The sequence below is a fragment of the Delphinus delphis genome, chromosome 20, assembly GCF_949987515.2.
Source record: "Delphinus delphis chromosome 20, mDelDel1.2, whole genome shotgun sequence".
In the NCBI taxonomy this organism is placed as follows: domain Eukaryota; kingdom Metazoa; phylum Chordata; class Mammalia; order Artiodactyla; family Delphinidae; genus Delphinus; species Delphinus delphis.
In genome coordinates this window covers 4,301,116-4,320,036 of record NC_082702.1, presented here as the reverse complement: position 1 = coordinate 4,320,036, position 18,921 = coordinate 4,301,116, and the positions used below count along the sequence as shown (strand labels likewise).

The following is an 18,921-nucleotide window of genomic DNA, read 5'->3' as shown; positions in this document are numbered from 1 at the left end:
AATGCTGTATTAACGTGAGTTAAGTTATGGGCACCAAGTGACAAAACCCACATAGATTCTGTAAGTCTAACTTTATTGCAGCCTTTGATTTTAATAATAAGAAAGAAAGAATATAAACAGGAATACGATGGCAGTAAGAAAACCCTTTCATTCATGTCAAAGAGGAAACTGGTCTTGACTTGAGGGCTGCCCAGCACGGCCTGAAAGAATCATGTCCCCAATACTTTTAGCCTTTTAGCTGCTTACCTTGGTGCATGGTAATTTGGAATTAGGAATTAGGAATTTGTTAATTCACAACTGAGTGTCTCCCTTCATGGCTTGTAGTTTTGTGCTCCTTTTTGAAATCTCTGTGTCTGTGGGATGGCTCACCAGAGAGCAATCACGTAGTCTTCTCTGAGGAACCATTTTCTCTTTACATGGTACCGTCCTGAACTCCCTAAGTGAGTATTATGAGTACCACCAGCCCATAGATACCATACGTATTCTTAGCCCATGTTTTAAGTCGAACCATACAAAGGTTACGCTCCAGTTTTGTGAAAACCCACCCAGTAATTGTTGAGAGGAGGGGAAGTGAGAAGGGAAAATATTTTATTATTATGGATAATGAACCAAAGACACAGAGTCACCTGGGCTTTCATAAGTTCCGCCATCTTAATCCATTCTCTCCTTCCCAGGGAAGAAGCTCTTCCTTCAGTTCTATACCTTCAGTGTTACGTAGTCACACGACCCTGGGGGCTCCATGGTGGGGACAGAAGCCGCCTCAGACAGTGTGTTGGCGTTTAGCTTTACATAGATCACTCCCTGGGATTCTTCAGGCTTTGAGGAAAAGAGACGTGCATGTAGAGCTGAGATGCCAAATAACAGTAGCCATGAGCCACGTGCGGTGACTTATATTCAAACGAATTTAAATTAAATTAAAAATTGAGGTCCTCCGTCTCACCAGATGCATTTCAGATGTGCAACTGCTCTTAGGTATTATAATGCTCATTAATGTTAAATCACAAATAAGCAGTCTTTTAAGTAGAAAAACTGGATGGATGTAAATTGGTTAATATTTGTTAAATGATGCTTTCCTGCCATCCATCTGACCCTTAAAATTTGCCAGAAACTCCAATAAACCCTTTATGTTTATGACATCACTAGACTCTCACAAGCCTTTTAGATTCCCCTTAGATATGGAAGGAAAGGAAGGGTCCAAATCATGGGGGTTTTGTGATTTGGCTCAGACCACACTGGTGATAAATAGTGGACATTGGGAGCTGGAATCCAGCTACTCTGGAATTCAAAGCGTGTGGGGTTTTTTGTTTGTTTGAGAGATAATTGACATAACATTGTGCAAGTTTAAGGTGTCCACATGTCGATGTGATACATTGATATATTGCACTGTGGCTATCACATTGCTAACACCTCCATCCTGTCACATAATTATCACTTCTTTTTGTGGTGAGAACAATTATGATTTAGCCTCCTGGCAACTCCAAAGTGTATGATACAGTGTTGTTGACTGTGATCCCCGTGCTGTGCGTTAGATTCCCACGACTTATTCCTGAACAAGTTGCAAGTTCGTTCCCTTAAATGTCATATCCCCCCCCCAGCCCCTCGTAACCACCATTCTAATCTCTTGTTACGAGTTCCATTAAAGTACATGTTTTTTAACTCAATATTAATTGGCCTTATCTATATAACCAGCGTATGAGCTAGACAGACCCGCCTGTGGTGGAAGTGAGCTCTTGGGTTATTCCAAAGGGGAGAACTCACCGATTCAGATGTTCCTTCCAGTTTGGATACACCTGCATGTGAGTAAAAGAAAAAAAAAATCAGTTCTCAGATTGCAAGAGTCAGATCTTCGTCTTTCTAACCCAAGATTCCTTATGGTTTCTTCCCTGATCACTTACCTGCAGCTCCCTGCTCGGGAAGTTTGGAATGGCTGGTTCTGAGAGAGAGAAACATATTAAAGTATGGGATCTGAAGATTTGGGGGAGAAGATAGGGCTGCAAGTAGCGGGGCTGGGCATACGAGTCACCGATGGACCAGTGGGGTCTCTGAAGAATGGAGTGGGAGTTAGGGCATGAGATCTGTCAAGTATATCTACCTCTCGGCGGATTCTTCATGTGATGAATCTATTAAAAAAAAAACACAGGGAGGAATTTATCTCCTGAGAGAATCCTTCACTTTACTCCCTTCCTCAGAGTTTTAAACGTGTGCTTCTCTGCACTTACCGTGCCGAGTGCATCTGTAGATGAAGAAGACGACGATGAAGAGGAGAAGGACACAGAGGCAGCAGAAGGTGGCGACAAAGGTGACGTTGGTGCCTGGTGGGAGAAGGGTGGGTTAGAGAGCGAGACTGGCTCCAGAAGCACACTGATCGGCCTTAGCTGAACGGTCTCTAGGAGCCAGACAGCCTGGCTTCAAAACTCGGAGCGACCACCTCAGAGCAGGAATGTCCAATTATGCTTTAGGGAAATTCTTCATCTCCCCGAGCTTTTGTTTTCCCATTCAAAGTGAGGATAGCGGGACTTCCCTGGTGGCGCAGTGGTTAGGAATCCGCCTGCCAATGCAGGGGACACAGGTTCGAGCCCTGGTCTGGGAAGATCCCACATGCCGCGGAGCAACTAAGCCCGTGCGCCACAACTACTGAGCCTGCGCTCTAGAGCCCGCGAGCCACAACTACTGAGCCCACGAGCCACAACTGCTGAGCCTGCGAGCCACAACTACTGAGCCCGCACGCTTAGACCTGATGCTCCACAACCGGAGATGCCACCGCAATGAGAAGCCTGCGCACCGCAACAAAGAGTAGCCCCTCGTGGGGGCAGCCAAAAATAAATAAATAAATAAATTTATACAAAGTGAGGATAGCAATCGTGGCTACTTTACTGGGTGGTAGGGAGATTGACTGGTCAGTACATACAGAGAGGGCTAGCCCAGTGCCTTGCAGATGGGAAATACCCAGTAAATGTTTCATCCCCAGGAATAATATTTATTTACTGTGAGCCACTTAGCATTCACGTGCATTCTTTCTCATCTTTTTTTTTTTTTTGCCACTCGGCTTGCAGGATCTTGGTTCCCCAACCAGCGTTTGAACCTGGGCCCTCGGCAGTGAAAGCCCAGAGTCCTAACCACTGGACCGCCAGGGGATTCCCTGTTTTTTATCATCTTGACAATAAGCACGCAAGATAGGTTTACAGTCCCCATTTCGTTCATACATAAATCAAGTACCAGAAAGTAAATCGAGTTCCCCAAAGTCACACGGACAGGATGGGCTTTGGACTCTGGTATGTCTAACCCTTTTAGGCCAGTCTGCCACAAGGTCAGGATTGTTCTGTGCTGACCACTGGGTGTGGACATTCAAGACAAGCGATATTCTGAACCTGTTCCAGAGAATTCAAAATCTGGTGAGAACCACATTTTCCCAAACTAACTGTGTTGCTATAGAAGTGATGACAAGTCTAACAGCAGACAAACCAAAGTCCAAGAATCATTTTCTAAAGATATTGAAGCAACCTGTGTCCATCGGTAGATGAATAGATAAAGAAGAGAATACTACTCACCGTAAAAAAGGATGGAAAATTGCCATTTGCAACAATGTGGATGGACCTAGAGGGTATTATGCTTAGTGAAATAAGTCAGACAGAGAAAGACAAATACCATATGCTTTTACTTATATGTGGAATCTGAAAAACAAGACAAATGAACAAACAAACCGAAAACAGACTCATAGATACAGAGAGCAAACTGGTGGTTGCCAGAGGAGAGGGGTTGGGGGGAAGGATGAAATAGGTGAAGGGGATTAATAGGTACAAACTCCCAGTCGCAAAATAAATACGTCATGGGGAATGTGATATACACATAAGGAATATAATCAACAGTCTTCTAGTCACTTTGTACGGTGACAGATGGTTACGAGACTTATTGTGGTGACCATTTTGTAATGTATAAAAAATATCGAGTCACTGTGTTGTACACCTGAAATTCATATTGTATGTCAACTCTATTTCAATTAAAAAATACCCCCCGAAAAAGGATGGTGAATAAATCTTAGAGCATTCTAAACAAAAAAGAAAGAGAAGAAGAATTTTCCGTGTGGTGTACATATACAACGGAATGTTATACAGCCAAGAGAAAGAAGGACATCCTGCCGTGTGCAATAATGTGGATGAACCTTGAGGGTATTATGCAAGTGAGATAAGCCAGACAAAGACAGATACTGCATAGTATCTGTCATAAGCTCATAGAAACAGAGAGTAGAATGGTGGTTGCTAGGGGCTTGGGGGCGGGGGAAATGGGGAGAGGTTGGTCAAAGAGTACAAACTGTCAGTTTCAGATGAATAGGGTCTGAGGATCTAACGGACCGCATGAACCCTCGTTTATGGCTCTGTATCATATAATGGAAATTTACTAAGAGAGTAGATCTTAAGCATTCTCAACCAAAAAAAAAACAAAAGTAAATCTATGAGATGAGTTGAGGGGCATGTGAATTGACTCTATGGGGAGAATCTTTCTGCAATGTACACATGTATCAAATCATCAGCGTGTTGTACACTTTCAATATCTTACTGCTTTATTGGTCAATTATACCTCCAGGAAACGGTGGGAAAGGAGGTGGGGGAAAAGGAGGTAAGAATACCTCACTTGGGACTTCCCTGGAGGTCCAGTGGTGAAGGCTCTGCGCTCCCACTGCAGGGGGCTCGGGTTTGACCCCTGGTTGGGGAAGATCCCACATGCCTTCTGGCATGCCCCCACCCTCCAAAAAAAACCACGAATACCTCACTTGAAGAGAGAGGTGGTGATGAAAAATACTGGCTCTAAAGCATTCAGTCTAGAATCTGACTCAATGTGTAAGATAATGAGATCGCAGTGATCATGATTATATTCTCACCCAATATTCTACCCACACCCATCTCCGTCTGTAACAGATGCTGTCAACGTTCCTCCACCCGTGTTCCCCCAGATTCCTTTGCCATTTTGATGCATGCTAGATCATGGCTTTTTCCCCTTTCCAGCGTGAGCACTTTGATGTCTTCGTTGGGGGGTTGCCTGGAAGGATGCCTTGGGATTTATGTGGCCCAGAGCACCCCTTTACCAACTGCTGCCATTTGTGGGAGCAGTGCATCCCCATGGACATGTAAAAATGGGACAGGAACAGCTGTTCCTGGATGGAGGCATAGAAACATCTGCCTTGCCTTATGCTTTCAATCCTCCCCTTGACTACCCTACAGTTTCTCTCACATAGCAGTTCCCTAGAAAGGAGAAGTAAATTATTGCAAAACTGTCCACCGCCCACTAAACTGGGTTTACCCTGAGATGTCCACATATCCTGGTTAGACTTTGCATCACTATTTACAAATTACAAAGATAAATTTGCAGAAGGTCTATGCTATTGGTCTAAGGCATCTGACAGAGCAAAGGGATACAGCTTGACACAGGGCATAAATGAAGTCACAGGCACCAGAAAGAAAGCCCGGATTTGTGGCAAAGTTAGGTGATGACATTGATCATTGGTCTCTGCACAGAACTGGAGTAGAGGGTCCCTTTGGAGGCATGTGTGTACAGGCTGGGGACAGCATATCTGTGTTTACAGATATTTTACTCTGTTTAGAATTGTGGTGGTGTAAATGTGAACTCTGGGACTTCCCTTGTGGCATAGTGGTTAAGAATCCACCTGCCAATTCAGGGGACATGGGTTCGAGCCCTGGTCTGGAAAGATCCCCCATGTCGTGGAGCAACTAAGCCCGTGTGCCACAACTACTGAGCCCCCACGCCTAGAGCCTGTGCTCCACAACAAGAGAAGCCCGCGCACCACAGTGAAGAGTAGCCCCTGCTTGCCTCAACTAGAGAAAGCCTGCATGCAGCAGCAAAGACCCAATGCAGCCAAAAATAAATAAATTAAAAAAAAAAGTGAACTCTGAAAGTACTTTTTTTTTTTTTTTTGCGGTACGCGGGCCTCTCACTGTTGTGGCCTCTCCCGTTGCAGAGCACAGGCTCCGGACGCGCAGGCTCAGCGGCCATGGCTCACGGGCCCAGCCGCTCCACGGCATGTGGGATCTTCCCGGACCGGGGCACGAACCCGTGTCCCCTGCATCGGCAGGCGGACTCTCAACCACTGTGCCACCAGGGAAGCCCCATATGATGGAATATTATTCAGCCAATGAAAAGGAATGAAGTACTGATACATGCTACAACATAGATGAACCTTGAAGACGTTATGCTAAGTGAAAGAAGCCAGGCTCACACATTTTGTGAATGCATGTACATGAAATGTCCAGAAAAGGCAAAACCATAGAGTCAGAAGCAGATTAATGGTTGGCAGGGCCTGTCAGGAGAGGGGGGATGAAGAGTGACTGCTTAATGGGACTTCATTTGGGGAATGATAGTGGTGATCACTGCACCACCTTGTGAATATACCAAATGCCACTGCCTTGTCCACTTTAAAAGGATGAATTTATGGAATGGGAGTGATATATCATTAAAATAAAGAAAATAAATGATAGAAGAGCTAAAAATAGGAAAGCTTTGACTTTCCCTCTCACTTCTGATACTTCCAAGTTCTTTGACTCTACTGGATAGAGTAGCAGTCATTTTGGATGGTGCTGCAGTCATTTTCCCAAGCCTGTTAATACTGAATAAAAACATTTTCAAAGAGGAAATACAGTGGAGGATATCTTTTTTTTTCTCTTTTTTCTTGGCCGCGCCGGGGATGTGTGGGGTGGGGTGGCATGTGGGATCTTAGTTCCCCTACCAGGGATCCAACCCATGATCCCTGCAGTAGAAGCAGAGAACCCTAACCACTGGACCACCAGGGAAGTCCCGAGGGTATCTTTTAAAAAAAATTCTATTATACTAATGGCAACCTTGAACAATTTTGGCTCATTGGAGTAGATTACAGGAAGGTTATGAGTTGCTGAAAGAAAAAACCATTAAGCATCTATGTCAATTCCCCTGTGGTCCCCATGGTTAGGACTCCTTGCTCCCACTGCCAGGGGCCCAGGTTTGATCCCTGGTCAGGGAACTAAGATCCCACAAGCCGCAGGGCATGGCAAAAATAAATCCTTTTATGGATAAGCCCATTTCAGTCTAAACCTGAAGAAAGCCCTAGTTTTTACAAATCTCTGAGGGTAGAATCCTAGTCAATTCTTCACGGAAAAGCAATATCAGAAAAAAAATCTAATATTCACCATTTTTTGAGAACTTTAAAGTTTTAACAAGTCTTTGATCATATATATTCCCAAAGTACCTGGACTCCACAGGTTCCAGTCCCATTCCCCAAACCAGTCACACAAACTCACCCTCATTCTTCACGAAGCTCCACTGTTGTTTTTCATTATGTAAAATGGCAGATTATATACCTTGTGCTGTTTTTTTCACCAGTGTTTTCAGAACCTGGGAGTGCCTTAGAGAGCATCTTCCCAACATGGAGAGAGGGAGCATTAAGATTCTCCTTGTGCCTTTTAATCAGAAGGGGATCCTCTGCCTCATGAGGTGGATACAACTGGGAAAAACAGGTCCTCTCTAATTATATTACCTGTTTCTGCAGAGTCAGATCCACTTTGATCATCTTTATCTAGAAAACAGGATGCAAGAAAAGGAATCACAATGTTTATATGGGAACCTTGGGGACGTAAATCCTCAAGTTCTGTCTATGGACTCCATGCCTTCTTTGGGGAGCAGGGAAGAGAATGTCTTTTCCATTCTCCAAGTGCTCACTAGGTTCCCAAACCAGGGCCAGAGCACTAGACTACTCTTCTTAATACTGCTGAAGTTTGCTATTATTTTAAGAACAAAAATATTTATGAATGACACTACTTCCAATCCTAACCCCACCTTCCAATCCTATCCCAGGAAAGAGCACCAACAGTTTTCAAGTATTTTCTCCCATTTGGTAGGTTGCCTTTTCATTTCATTGATTGTTTCTTTTGCTGTGCAGAAGCTTTTTTAGTTTGATGTAGTCCCACTTATTTATTTTTGCTTTTTTTTCTTGTACGTTTGGTGTCATATCCAAAAAAATTGTTGCCAAGAACAGTGTCAAGGATCTTCTTCCCTTTGTGTTCTTCTAGGAGTTTTATTGTTTGTAGTCTTATGTTTAAGTCTTTTATCCATTTCAAGTTAAATTTTTGTAAGTGGTTGAAGGTAGAGGTCCCATTTCATTCTTGTGCAAGTGGTTGTCTAGTTTTTCCAACACAATTTATTGAAGAGACTATCTTTTCCCCACTGAGCATTCTTGGCTTCCCTGTCAAATTTAGTTGATTGTATATACAAGGGTTTATTTCTGGGTTCCCAGTTCTGTTCCATTGATCTGTGTGTCTATTTTTATTCCAGGATCATACTGTTTTGATTACTATAGCTTTGCAGTATAGTTTGAAATCAAGAAGTGTGATGCCTATGGCTTTGTTCTTCTTTCTCAGGATTGTTTTGGCTATTTGGAGTCTTTTGTGGTTACCTACAAATTTTAGGATCGTTTGTTCTATTTCTGTGAAAAATGCCATTGGAATTTTGATAAAGATTTGCATCAAATCTATGTAAGGTTTTGGGTAATATGGACAGTTTAACAATATTAATTCTTCTGATCTGTGAACATGGGATAGCTTTCCATTTCCATTGTCTTCTTCAATTTCTTTCATCAGAGTCCTGTAGTTTTCAGTGTACAGATCTTTCACCTCCTTGGTTATATTTATTCCTAAGTATTGATATTTTATTGGTTTTGATGCTATCATGAATAAGATTTTTCCTTTATTCTTTTCAAGATATTGTGTTGTTAGTATATAGAAACAGAACTTATTTTTGTGTGTTGATTTTATATCCTGCAACTTTACTGAATTTGTTGATTAGTTTAATAGTTTTGGGTTGAGTCTTTAGGGTTTTCTATATATAAGATCATATCATCTGCAGATGAAGACAATTTTTCTTCTTCCGTTCCAATTTAGGTGCTTTTTTTTTTTTTTTTTTTGTCTTGTCTGATTGCTCTAGCTAGGACTTCCAGTATTATGTTGAATTGAAGTGGTGAGAGTGTGTATCCTTGTTCCTGATATTAGAGGAAAAGCTTTCAACCTTTCATCATTGAGTATGACCTTGGTTGTGGGCCTGTTGTATTGGCCTTTATTGTGTTGAAGTTTGTTCCTTCTACACCCAGTTTATTAAGAGTTTTTATCTTGATGTTGTACTTTGTCAAAGGTTTTTCCTGCATCTATTGAGATAATCGTATGATTTTTATCCTTCTTTCTATTAACGTATGTATCACATTTATTGATTTGTCTATGTTAAACCATCCTTGCATTCCAGGGATAAATCTTGCTTAATCATGGTATATGAGGTTTTAATGCACTTTTAAAAAAATTAATTAATTAATTTTTTGCTGTGTTGGGTCTTCATTTCTCTGCGAGGGCTTTCTCTAGTTGTGGCAAGCGGGGGCCACTCTTCATCGCGGTGCGCGGGCCTCTCACTATCGCGGCCTCTCTTGTTGCGGAGCACAGGCTCCAGACGCGCAGGCTCAGTACTTGTGGCTCACGGGCCTAGTTGCTCCGCGGCATGTGGGATCCTCCCAGACCAGGGCTCGAACCCGTGTCCCCTGCATTAGCAGGCAGATTCTCAACCACTGCGCCACCAGGGAAGCCCTTAATGCACTTTAAAAATTGGTTTGCTAACATTTTTGCATCTATATTCTTCAGGGATATTGGTCTGTAGTTTTCTCTTCTTTTAGTGTCCTTATCTGGTTTCGATATCAAGGTAATGCAGGCCTTGTAAAATGAGCATGGGAGTGTTCCTTCCTCTGCAATTTTTTGGAAGAGTTTGGGAATGATTGGTGTTATTTCCTCTTTAAATGTTTGGTAGAATTCACCAGTGAAACTATCTGGTCCTGGGCTTTTCTTCATTGGGAGGTTTTTGATTACTGATTCAATCTGTTTGTCCATTATTGGTCTGTTCCAGTTTTCTATTTCTTCATTATTCAGTCTTGGTTTGTAAACCTCACAAAGGTTCTCTCGTCCATAGGTAACTACCCATGTCCATGTTCTCCCAGACCATGATCAAGAGGGGCTGGAACCAGGTCACAGTCTCCTGCAGGTTCCACAGCTGGTACTGAGAGGTGTGTCTGCCTATTACCCAATGCACACGTGGGTGAGATTCCTCCTGGTATACGGTGCTGGGTCCCACAACTCCCATAGAGGCACTTTTGTTCATGGATGGATGCTATATTTTTGTTGTTGAAATGGAGAGACAAAAACAAGGGATGCCTTATGCTGCCATGATGCTCAGTTTGGTCTTTTCCTACTTTCTCAACTTGTAAGCATTCTGAGAGCCCCAGTTTCATCAGAGTAAAGAATACTACATTCCATTCTGTTGTGAGGAATCAGACGGAAGAGTGTCATACTGTGACCTGGAGTCATCTCAGGGTCTATGTTGACTGAGAGGGAAGGTTTTAGGACTGATCCTGAAGAAGACAAGGCAATGGGGGTGAAGGGAAGGACCAGGGTTTCCCCTTTTCCACTGCACCTGGGGGCATTCTCACCCATCTCTCTGTATTAACCATGTCTTTTATTTTCTACATTTGATGCTGTGACATCTTGGGACCTTGCTGACCCTAGAGGGATTCTCCTCCCATGGTTATCCAATTTCTAGGGATAGGAAAAAACTTTCCCTCAAGCACACCTCTCAAATGCAAACCAGTCTATCCAGAGCCCACACTTCCAGCCACATCCCTTATTGTTCTCTTATACTCAGGGACACTTCCTCTGCCCTAATCACCCCAGGCCCAGGTCCCAGACAACCAGGGACAGCCTCTATACCCCAGATCCAATCCTCAGACTGTTATTTCCCACAGAAACCACAGTAAAGGCTCTTGCCAACACTCCTCCCCTTGTCTCTATGTCCTGACTGGGTGCTTCCCCATGTGGTCCTGCACGGCGTGGCATGACATGTCCCCTTTTCTTAGGAACTGTTAACAAACTATCTTTTCAATGACCATCGTATCCTTATCTTTGGCCTTACTGTACCTCAAAGTTTCTATTAATACCTTGTTAAAAAGCAAACCACAGGGCTTCCCTGGTGGCGCAGTGGTTGAGAGTCCGCCTGCCGATGCAGGGGATGCGGGTTCATGCCCCGGTCCGGGAAGATCCCACATGCCGCGGAGCGGCTGGGCCCGTGAGCCATGGCCGCTGAGAGCCTGCGCGTCCGGAGCCTGTGCTCCACAACAGGAGAGGCCACAACAGTGAGAGGCCCGCGTACCGCAAAAAAAAAAAAAGCAAACCACAGGCCCAAAATGGAATCATTTATGTAGACCATGATGGGGCTCACTACCTAACCTAACTGAAGCTTCAAACCCGCATCCCTCCCACCCCGCCCCCCAAAATGTTGTCCTAGGTGGTCAGCCGGGAATTTTCTGGTCACACCAATGAGGTCATCACAGGGGCCTCCTCCATCCCCAGAGGACCATGAGGTAATCTGCCACATAGATCCCTTCTGTACTCCATAGGTAGGTTAACCTAAAAACGAAATGATCTTTTTTATTTATGACTTCTTTGTCTGGTTTTAAAAAACCTCTCCTTTTCTGTAGCCCTGTGGAACTCCTCTCTACTTGCTAGAAGGGATGCTTCCTCCTTCATGAATTATTTGAGAAAGCCAATTAGATCTTTAAAATGTACTCAGTTGAATTTTGTTTTTTTAACAAACTCTATTCTAAAACACTCGCCCACGTTCACATCCTTGAGACCCACTCAGAATCCCGGATAAGAGCCTTATTCTCACACTGAGTTCCCATTTCTCTACAGCCACTGTCTTGTAGGTACAAAAGTACTGTCCAGCATCCTTAGGCTTCAGGTCAGTGAGGAGGAATTTAGTATCCTGTCCTGTTGAGTTGCATTCTTGCTTGTACCCAGAGTCCTGCAACTTCCCCAGCACGAATGTCACATTCTGGACGTCAGACTGGCACTTGAGGGTCACATTGCTGCTGTGTTCAACCTCTGAGCTGGGCAAGGCATCGAGGAGGGATTTGGAAAATTTCTCTGGAAAGAATTTGGAGTTAGTTTGACTCTTCATCTTGGTGACCACCAAAACCCTCCTAGAATTCAGAGGATGAAAGGGAAAAGGTCATGAAACTTGGGGCACAGGAACAGAGTCTAAGTGGGAGACAACTTACCATGAGTTTCCTCATCTTCATTGCCCAGACAAAGCCCTGGAAGAGAAACTCTCATGAGAGATGAATTATATGTTTGTCTTTTTTTTTTTAATTGAAGTAGAGTTTCGATTTACAATGTTGTGTTAGTTTCAGGTGTACAGCAAAGTGATTCAGTTATATAATATTCTTTTTCAGATTCTTTTCCCTTGTAGGTCATTACAAAATATTGAGTATAGTTCTCTGTGCTATATAATAGGTCCTTGTTGGTTATCTATTTTGTACATGGTAGTGTGCACCTGTTAATCCCAAACTCCTCATTTATCCCTCCCCCCTTTCCCCTTTGGTAACCATAAGTTTTTTTTCTATGTCTGTAATTCTATTTCTTTTCTTTCTTTTTTTTTTTTTTTTGCTGTACGCGGGTCTCTCACTGCTGTGGCCTCTCCCGTTGCGGAGCACAGGCTCCAGACGCGCAGGCGCAGCGGCCATGGCTCACGGGCCCAGCCGCTCCGCGGCATGTGGGATCCTCCCAGACCGGGGCACGAACCCATGTCCCCTGCATCGGCAGGCGGACTCTCAACCACTGCGCCACCAGGGAAGCCCCTATTTCTGTTTTGTAGATAACTTCTTTCATATCTTTTTTTAGATTCCATATATAAGTGATATCATATGATATTTGTCTTTCTCTGACTTACTTCACTAAGTATGATAATCTCTCTATGCTTGTCTTTGAGTAAAAATCAGGCAGAGACTGTGTGACTCATCTGTTAAAGATCTGCCTTATTCCTTGCAGGTGCTTCCCTGGGTTTATTTTTTCACCTTTTACTTTTGTCCCATTGTTTGTCATTCGGAAGTTATGTTTACAACGGTGATCGTTGTGTAACGTATAAAAATACCGAGTCACTATGTTGTACACCTGAAACTAATACAACATTGTAAGTCAATTATACCTCAATTAAAAATAAATAAGTACATAAAAGTTATTTCCCAGGCACCATCTCAAAAAATAAAATAATGTTATGTTTATGTAAAAAATGCCAGCAACTTTTTCTGATATATTGCATTCCTTTCGTAATTAGTCCTTCTTCTTCCATCCGGAAATCACTGAACATTTACCTACATTTTCTGTGACTGCAATTTTTATGCTTTCCACTGAAAGAATGCAACAGTTGTTTACTGTGGAGTGTCCATGTGGGTTTCCACCCACATTCAAACAGGGAGGATTTGCTCTCCACGACGGGGTCGTTCTTTTCACCAAGAATTGAAGATGTTTTCTGGTCCCAGATGCTCCCCGCACTTGCAGCTTTGATCCTTACGTACTTTAGCCCCTACCTCTTCTGTGCTCTATTCTTTATATTTCATTCTGGGATGGGGACGTTAACCCACGGATGGAAATAAGGGACCCCAGTCCCATATTGTGGGGGAAATGGATGCCAGCCTCAGGCCTCTGTTAATGGGTGAAGCTAGAATTTCTGTAGACATGAGAGTGACTCAGGACATCTGGCCCTTGTTTCCACTCAGGGATGGACTCAAAACACAAGCCCCCAAGCTTCACCAGGAAGCAGGGAGGTGGGGGAGTGACAGTGGACCGAGGCTGCATTAGCAGTGAGAATGGTACACTGACTGGTAGGAAATCAGTTTCTGGGTGGTCAAGGGGGTCCCAGGTCTCATGGTCTCTTTTTAGGCCCTCCGCGTATTCTGCTTTTAGTCTCACGTCACCTCAGCTGTGTTATCGGCCAGTCTTCTGCTCAAAGGGTGATTCCTATTCTTCCTTTTTTATTTTTAATAAGCACACAATTGCCTTAGGTTCACTTTACATCAAGAAACCCTACTAAGGAGTAGGTAAACATTGGGAGAGGGGTTCTCTGTTTTTGACAAATAAAACTGTAATGTATTCAGAGTGTACAACGTGATGATTTGATGTATGTATGCATTGTAAAATGATCACCATATTGAAGCTAGTTAACACATCTCTCACCTCAGAAAATTACCTTTTCTGTGTGTGTGAGAATGTTTATGATCCATTCTCTGAGCCAATTTCGATATTATTAACTATAGTCACTGTGCTGTTCATTAGATCCTCAGAACCTATTTTTTTCTTTAATTTATTTTTGTCTGTGTTGGGTCTTTGTTGCTGGCTTTCTCTAGTTGCGGCGAGCGGGGGCTACTCTTTATTGTGGTGCATGGGCTTCTCATTGCGGTGGCTTCTCTTGTTGTGGAGCACAGGCTCGAGGTGCATGGGCTCAGTAGTTGTGGCCCATGGGCTCTAGAGTGCGCGGGCTTCAGTAGTTGTGGCGCATGGGCTTAGTTGCTCCATGGCATGTGGGATATTCCCGGACCAGGGATCGAACCCGTGTCCCCTGCATTGGCAGGCGGATTCTCAACCACTGCGCCACCAGGGAAGCCCTTATTTCTTTCTTAATAAAGGACCACAGTTGACTTAGGCAGAGAACTGGCTGCAATGAAGACACTTGTTACTGAGGGGAAGAGACCCACTGGCATGTAGGGTAGCTTGAAAAAGCAAAGAATAAAGGGATAGCTCCTTGGAGTTTAGTAGAATTCTGAGGTCGGGAGCAGTGGGCAACATAAGTAAGCACACTTCACTGGAAATAATTACAATAAATAGCTACCAATCGGCGAGTATTTATCATTTGGTAGTCTCTTTACATACGTCAGCCATTTACATACTTACGTTATTTAGCAGGTCCTTCACAGATAACTGTCTTCTACCATACAGCCACCCTCTCTGCCTGACTCAGCCACGCATCACACATTTAACATTTAGTATGGTCTTCACATACACCACATGGAGAGCTGTACAATTTCCATGCTAGAAAGGGAGGAGTGGGTGACACTAGAAACCATAGCTCTCTAGAGAAGGGGAAAATTACTATGATGTTGTGACTTATAACAAGAAACATAGGGACTTCCCTGGTGGTCCAGTGATAAAGAATCTGCCTTCCAATGCAGGGGACGCGGGTTCGATCCCTGGTCGGGGAACTAAGATCCCGCGTGGTGCGGGCAACATTCCGGCAACCTGGAGCCCGCGCGCCACAACTAGAGAGAGAAAACCCGCACGCCACAACTAGAGAGAAGCCCGCGTGCCTCAACGAATGATCCCACATGCCTCAACGAATATCCCGCCTGCCGCAACTAAGACCCGACACAGCCAAAAACAGAAACAAAACAAAAAAAAATGAAAGAAAAAGAAACATGTATTGGGTCTTTGTCCCTGGTCCTGGCACAGAGCTCCTAAAACCCTTGGAATTCCCTAAGTGTTGAGCGATGTAAAGGTGTCTTTTCCTATGTTAATGTAACTTTTGGAAAGTCTCTCTGTAACCTAAGGATGGGGGCGCTGGTTACCACAGAAACAACCACGTGATTGAAGGGTTGGAACTGTCAGTCTCACCCTCCCCCACCCCCTGACCTCTGGGGAGGCCATCAATTGCCAAGGATTTAATCAATCATGCCTATGTAGTGAAGCCTTCATAAAAACCCAGAAGGATGGGGTTCAGAGAGCTTCTTTGTTGGACATGTGGAGATTTTTTGAGTGTGACGCGCTCAGAAGGTCTTTCCTCATACCTTGCCCTGTGCATCTCTTCCATCTGGCCATTCCTGAGTTCAATTCTTCTACAGTAAATCAGTAATCTAGTGAGTCAAATGTTTCTCTGAGTTCTGTGTTCTAGCAAATTTGAGTTCTAGCAAACTAGTGGAACCCAAGGAGGGGATTTTTGGAACCTTCAATCTATAGCCAGTTGGACAGAAACACACGTGGCCACCAGGGCTTCTGACTAGCATCTTAAGTGGGAGGGAGGCCGTCTTTTAGGACAGAGCCCTTAATCTGTGGGACTGGACAGTATCTCCAGGTAGATAGTGTCACAATGGAGTCGAATTGTGGGACACCCAGCTGGTGTCAGAGAGTTGCTCGGTCCTTGGGGAGACAAAGCCCACAACACACACACACACACTGGAATTGGATGCAGAATCCTAACTGAATTCTGAGAAATAAAATATTGCCTGCCATATCAGTAAACAAAGGATGTCACAGTCATCAGCGATGAGAGCCCCCAGTGAGCTGGTGAGCCCTGAGGGAACTCAGGAAGGAAACAAAGAATACCCGCCATCTAGCAGCCATCAGACTGCAGCCACTCCCCGCGGTGAGCCCTGAGGGAACTCAGGAAGGAAACAAAGGATACCCGCCATCTAGCAGCCATCAGACTGCAGCCAGTCCCCACGGTGAGCCCTGAGGGAACTCAGGATGAGAAAACGCAGGATACTGACCCCAGATAGCCGAGATGTGTGTCAAAGGAATGGTTTCAGTAAGCCTAGTCTCTTGCATCTTCCCATATACAGAAAGGCGCTAAATGCCTTAACTTGAGATATCTGGTTTTCTTTCATTAACAATAATCTTTTGACATTCAAAGTACCTGCCCTTTGTTGCAAAACTCCTATATATCCTGCAGGGTTACTTGAGATGCTGTCTCCTGGGCTTGAAGTCCTAAGAATATCCACCGAATGAAACGTAACTCTCAACTTCTAAGTTGTGCGATTCATTTTTCAGTCGACAGTTCACATGAGGTCATGCTGGAGTAGGCGGGGAGCCTAACCCAGCAGGAGACAGAACACAGGGAGGGAGGATGGCCACGTGACCGTGTGAGGCTTTGTAGTAATGCGTCTACACACCAAGGGATGCCAAGGGTTGCCAGCCATCTCCCAACCAGAATCGAGGAGAGAGGCATGGAATAGACTCTCCCTCAGAGCACCCCCCTCCCCCCCAGAAGGAATCAACCCTGCTGACACCTGGATTTTGGACGTCTGGCCTCCAGAACGGTGGGAGAATAGATGTCTCCTGTTTTAAGCCGCCCGATTTGCGGTGATTCGTTACGGCAGCCCCAGGAAATAAAGGTGAGGAGGACGAGGTCGGTGACCGCCCCGTTTATTCTGCCCTGCAGCTGGAGGTTTGGGGTATGGTGACCGGCCTCTCACGCTCAAATGTGTGCGTGGGAGAAGCATGACCTCAAAGGGAAGGGCTGAACCCAGAAGAAGGAAGAAGGAACTAGGGCAGATGTTGAGTCCTAATGTCCTCCACACCACCCCTTCCCCCACCCCACCCCACTCACGCAGGAGGAACTCGCGACTCAGTCTGGTGGGACTCCTGTTTCAAATTCTGGGGCTCCCGTGAGACCAAGCCAAGATTCTATTCCAGGTCTTCCATCCTAGAAGCTGAGGTCTGTTTGATCACCTTATGTTCCAGTTAAGGATGGTTGAAATCAGGCTAAGGATGGGGCTGGTCAGAAAATGTTCTTCGTATCCACTGTTCGCTGCCTTAGGGTCACAGGGGAGAGCAAATCTGACTCCACATTGGATCTGTTTCTTTTCCTTTAACCTTTGTATTCTGTTGCTTTTGCTACAAGTTAATCACTAAAGGAATGTTGCCTATAAACTGAAAGTAGACATAATGGCCTATTTCTAGGAACCTTGGCTCCCATGCCTGAGCCTTAAGCTAAAATACCTTTGTTCAGCTCACAGGAAACATCCTGACCAGACCCACCAGTGAATGGCTGCAGGAAAGAAGAAGTTAATGTACCCTCTCCGAAGTCTCGTGGGAACAGGAAATATTTGTAACAACTTGTTGCCTTTTTTTTACTTTACCTCCTCACCTCTCCCTCTTGGTTCTAGAAAAGTAACTCGCATCCAGACCCCCGGCAAGATGGTTTTTTGGGGACACTAGTCCACCATCTTCTTGGTCTGCTGGCACTATTCCTTGCCCCAACAACTTGTCTCTCTTGAATTATTGGTCCGTCATGCTACACGCAGTACAAGTTTGGACTCGGTAACAGTAGGTCTTTTCTGTATTCCTCGTTCATAACCAAACTCACAGCTTTTCACACCCTGTAGACCCTGCCCTCCTATATGCCAGTGGAACATTCAAGGCGAGACGGTGGTATGTAGATGGTACACACGTGGAGGTCCCATCGGAGCTGTGCATATCTCAGCCAGTTAAACCAAGGGTATTACCACACGTCTCTGCACCTCTGCTCCCTCATCGCTTTTGTGTGAGCACCAAAACGAGAGCATGTGGGTACCACAGCCAGTACATTGTACCCAACACACAGAAGCCATAATTTCTGTACTTGTCACATCCCCCGTGTTAACCCCCACTCCACCGTGAATGTTCTCACCCATCCAAACCCATCTGTCCCCGTCCTGGAGACTCACCGAGGTAAAGCAGGGACAGGAATTCTGTGATCATAGCGTCCCTTCTGCCTGGACCAAGATGCCGTGTTCAGTCTTACAGTTCAAAGGAAGAAACTGCACTGGGCAATTGGAACTCCCTCCTGCTCTCTCTGTCCAGAGGAGGTGGGGCGAGAGGTTTTGCTCTGACACTTTGCTTCTCCACTACTTGGTGTACAGCTTCCTTCTCACAACTGACTCAGGAAACCAGAAGTCACCAATGATAACATCTTCCTCCACCCACCCTGAGATCTCTCCTGTCTCATCTGAAGTCCTGCCCAAGATATTTTCTTTAAAAATAATTTGTCTTTTCAATAGTTTATTTTTATTTTTTTAATATTTATTTATTTATGGCTGCGTTTGGTCTTCGTTGCTGCATGTGGGTTTCCTCTAGTTGGGATGAGCAGGGGCTACTCTTCATTGTGGTGCGTGGGCTTCTTATTGTGGTGGCTTCTCTTGTTGCGGAGCATGGGCTCTAGGCACGCAGGCTTCAGGAGTTGTGGCACGCTGGCTCAGTAGTTGTGGCTCAAGGGCTCTAGAGAGCAGGCTCGGTAGTTGTTTAAAATGTGTTAATTTCTGCTGTACAA

The 18,921-nt window shown here is 44.6% G+C and overlaps 2 protein-coding genes across 2 annotated transcripts in view; both read right to left on the bottom strand.

Moving 5' to 3' along the window:
- The window catches only part of LOC132416835 (NACHT, LRR and PYD domains-containing protein 2), a 1,001,898-nt gene that overhangs the window by 181,396 nt on the left and 801,581 nt on the right, over positions 1–18,921 (bottom strand).
- VSTM1 (V-set and transmembrane domain containing 1) lies at positions 651–18,436 on the bottom strand. Its single transcript, XM_059999619.1, has 6 exons — positions 18,320–18,436; positions 2,220–2,312; positions 2,093–2,120; positions 1,896–1,933; positions 1,759–1,790; positions 651–816 (listed from the first exon to the last, which is right to left on the bottom strand). The coding sequence occupies exons 1-6, from the start codon at positions 18,351–18,353 to the stop codon at positions 697–699; spliced, it is 345 nt and encodes a 114-aa protein (XP_059855602.1). The 5' UTR covers positions 18,354–18,436; the 3' UTR covers positions 651–696.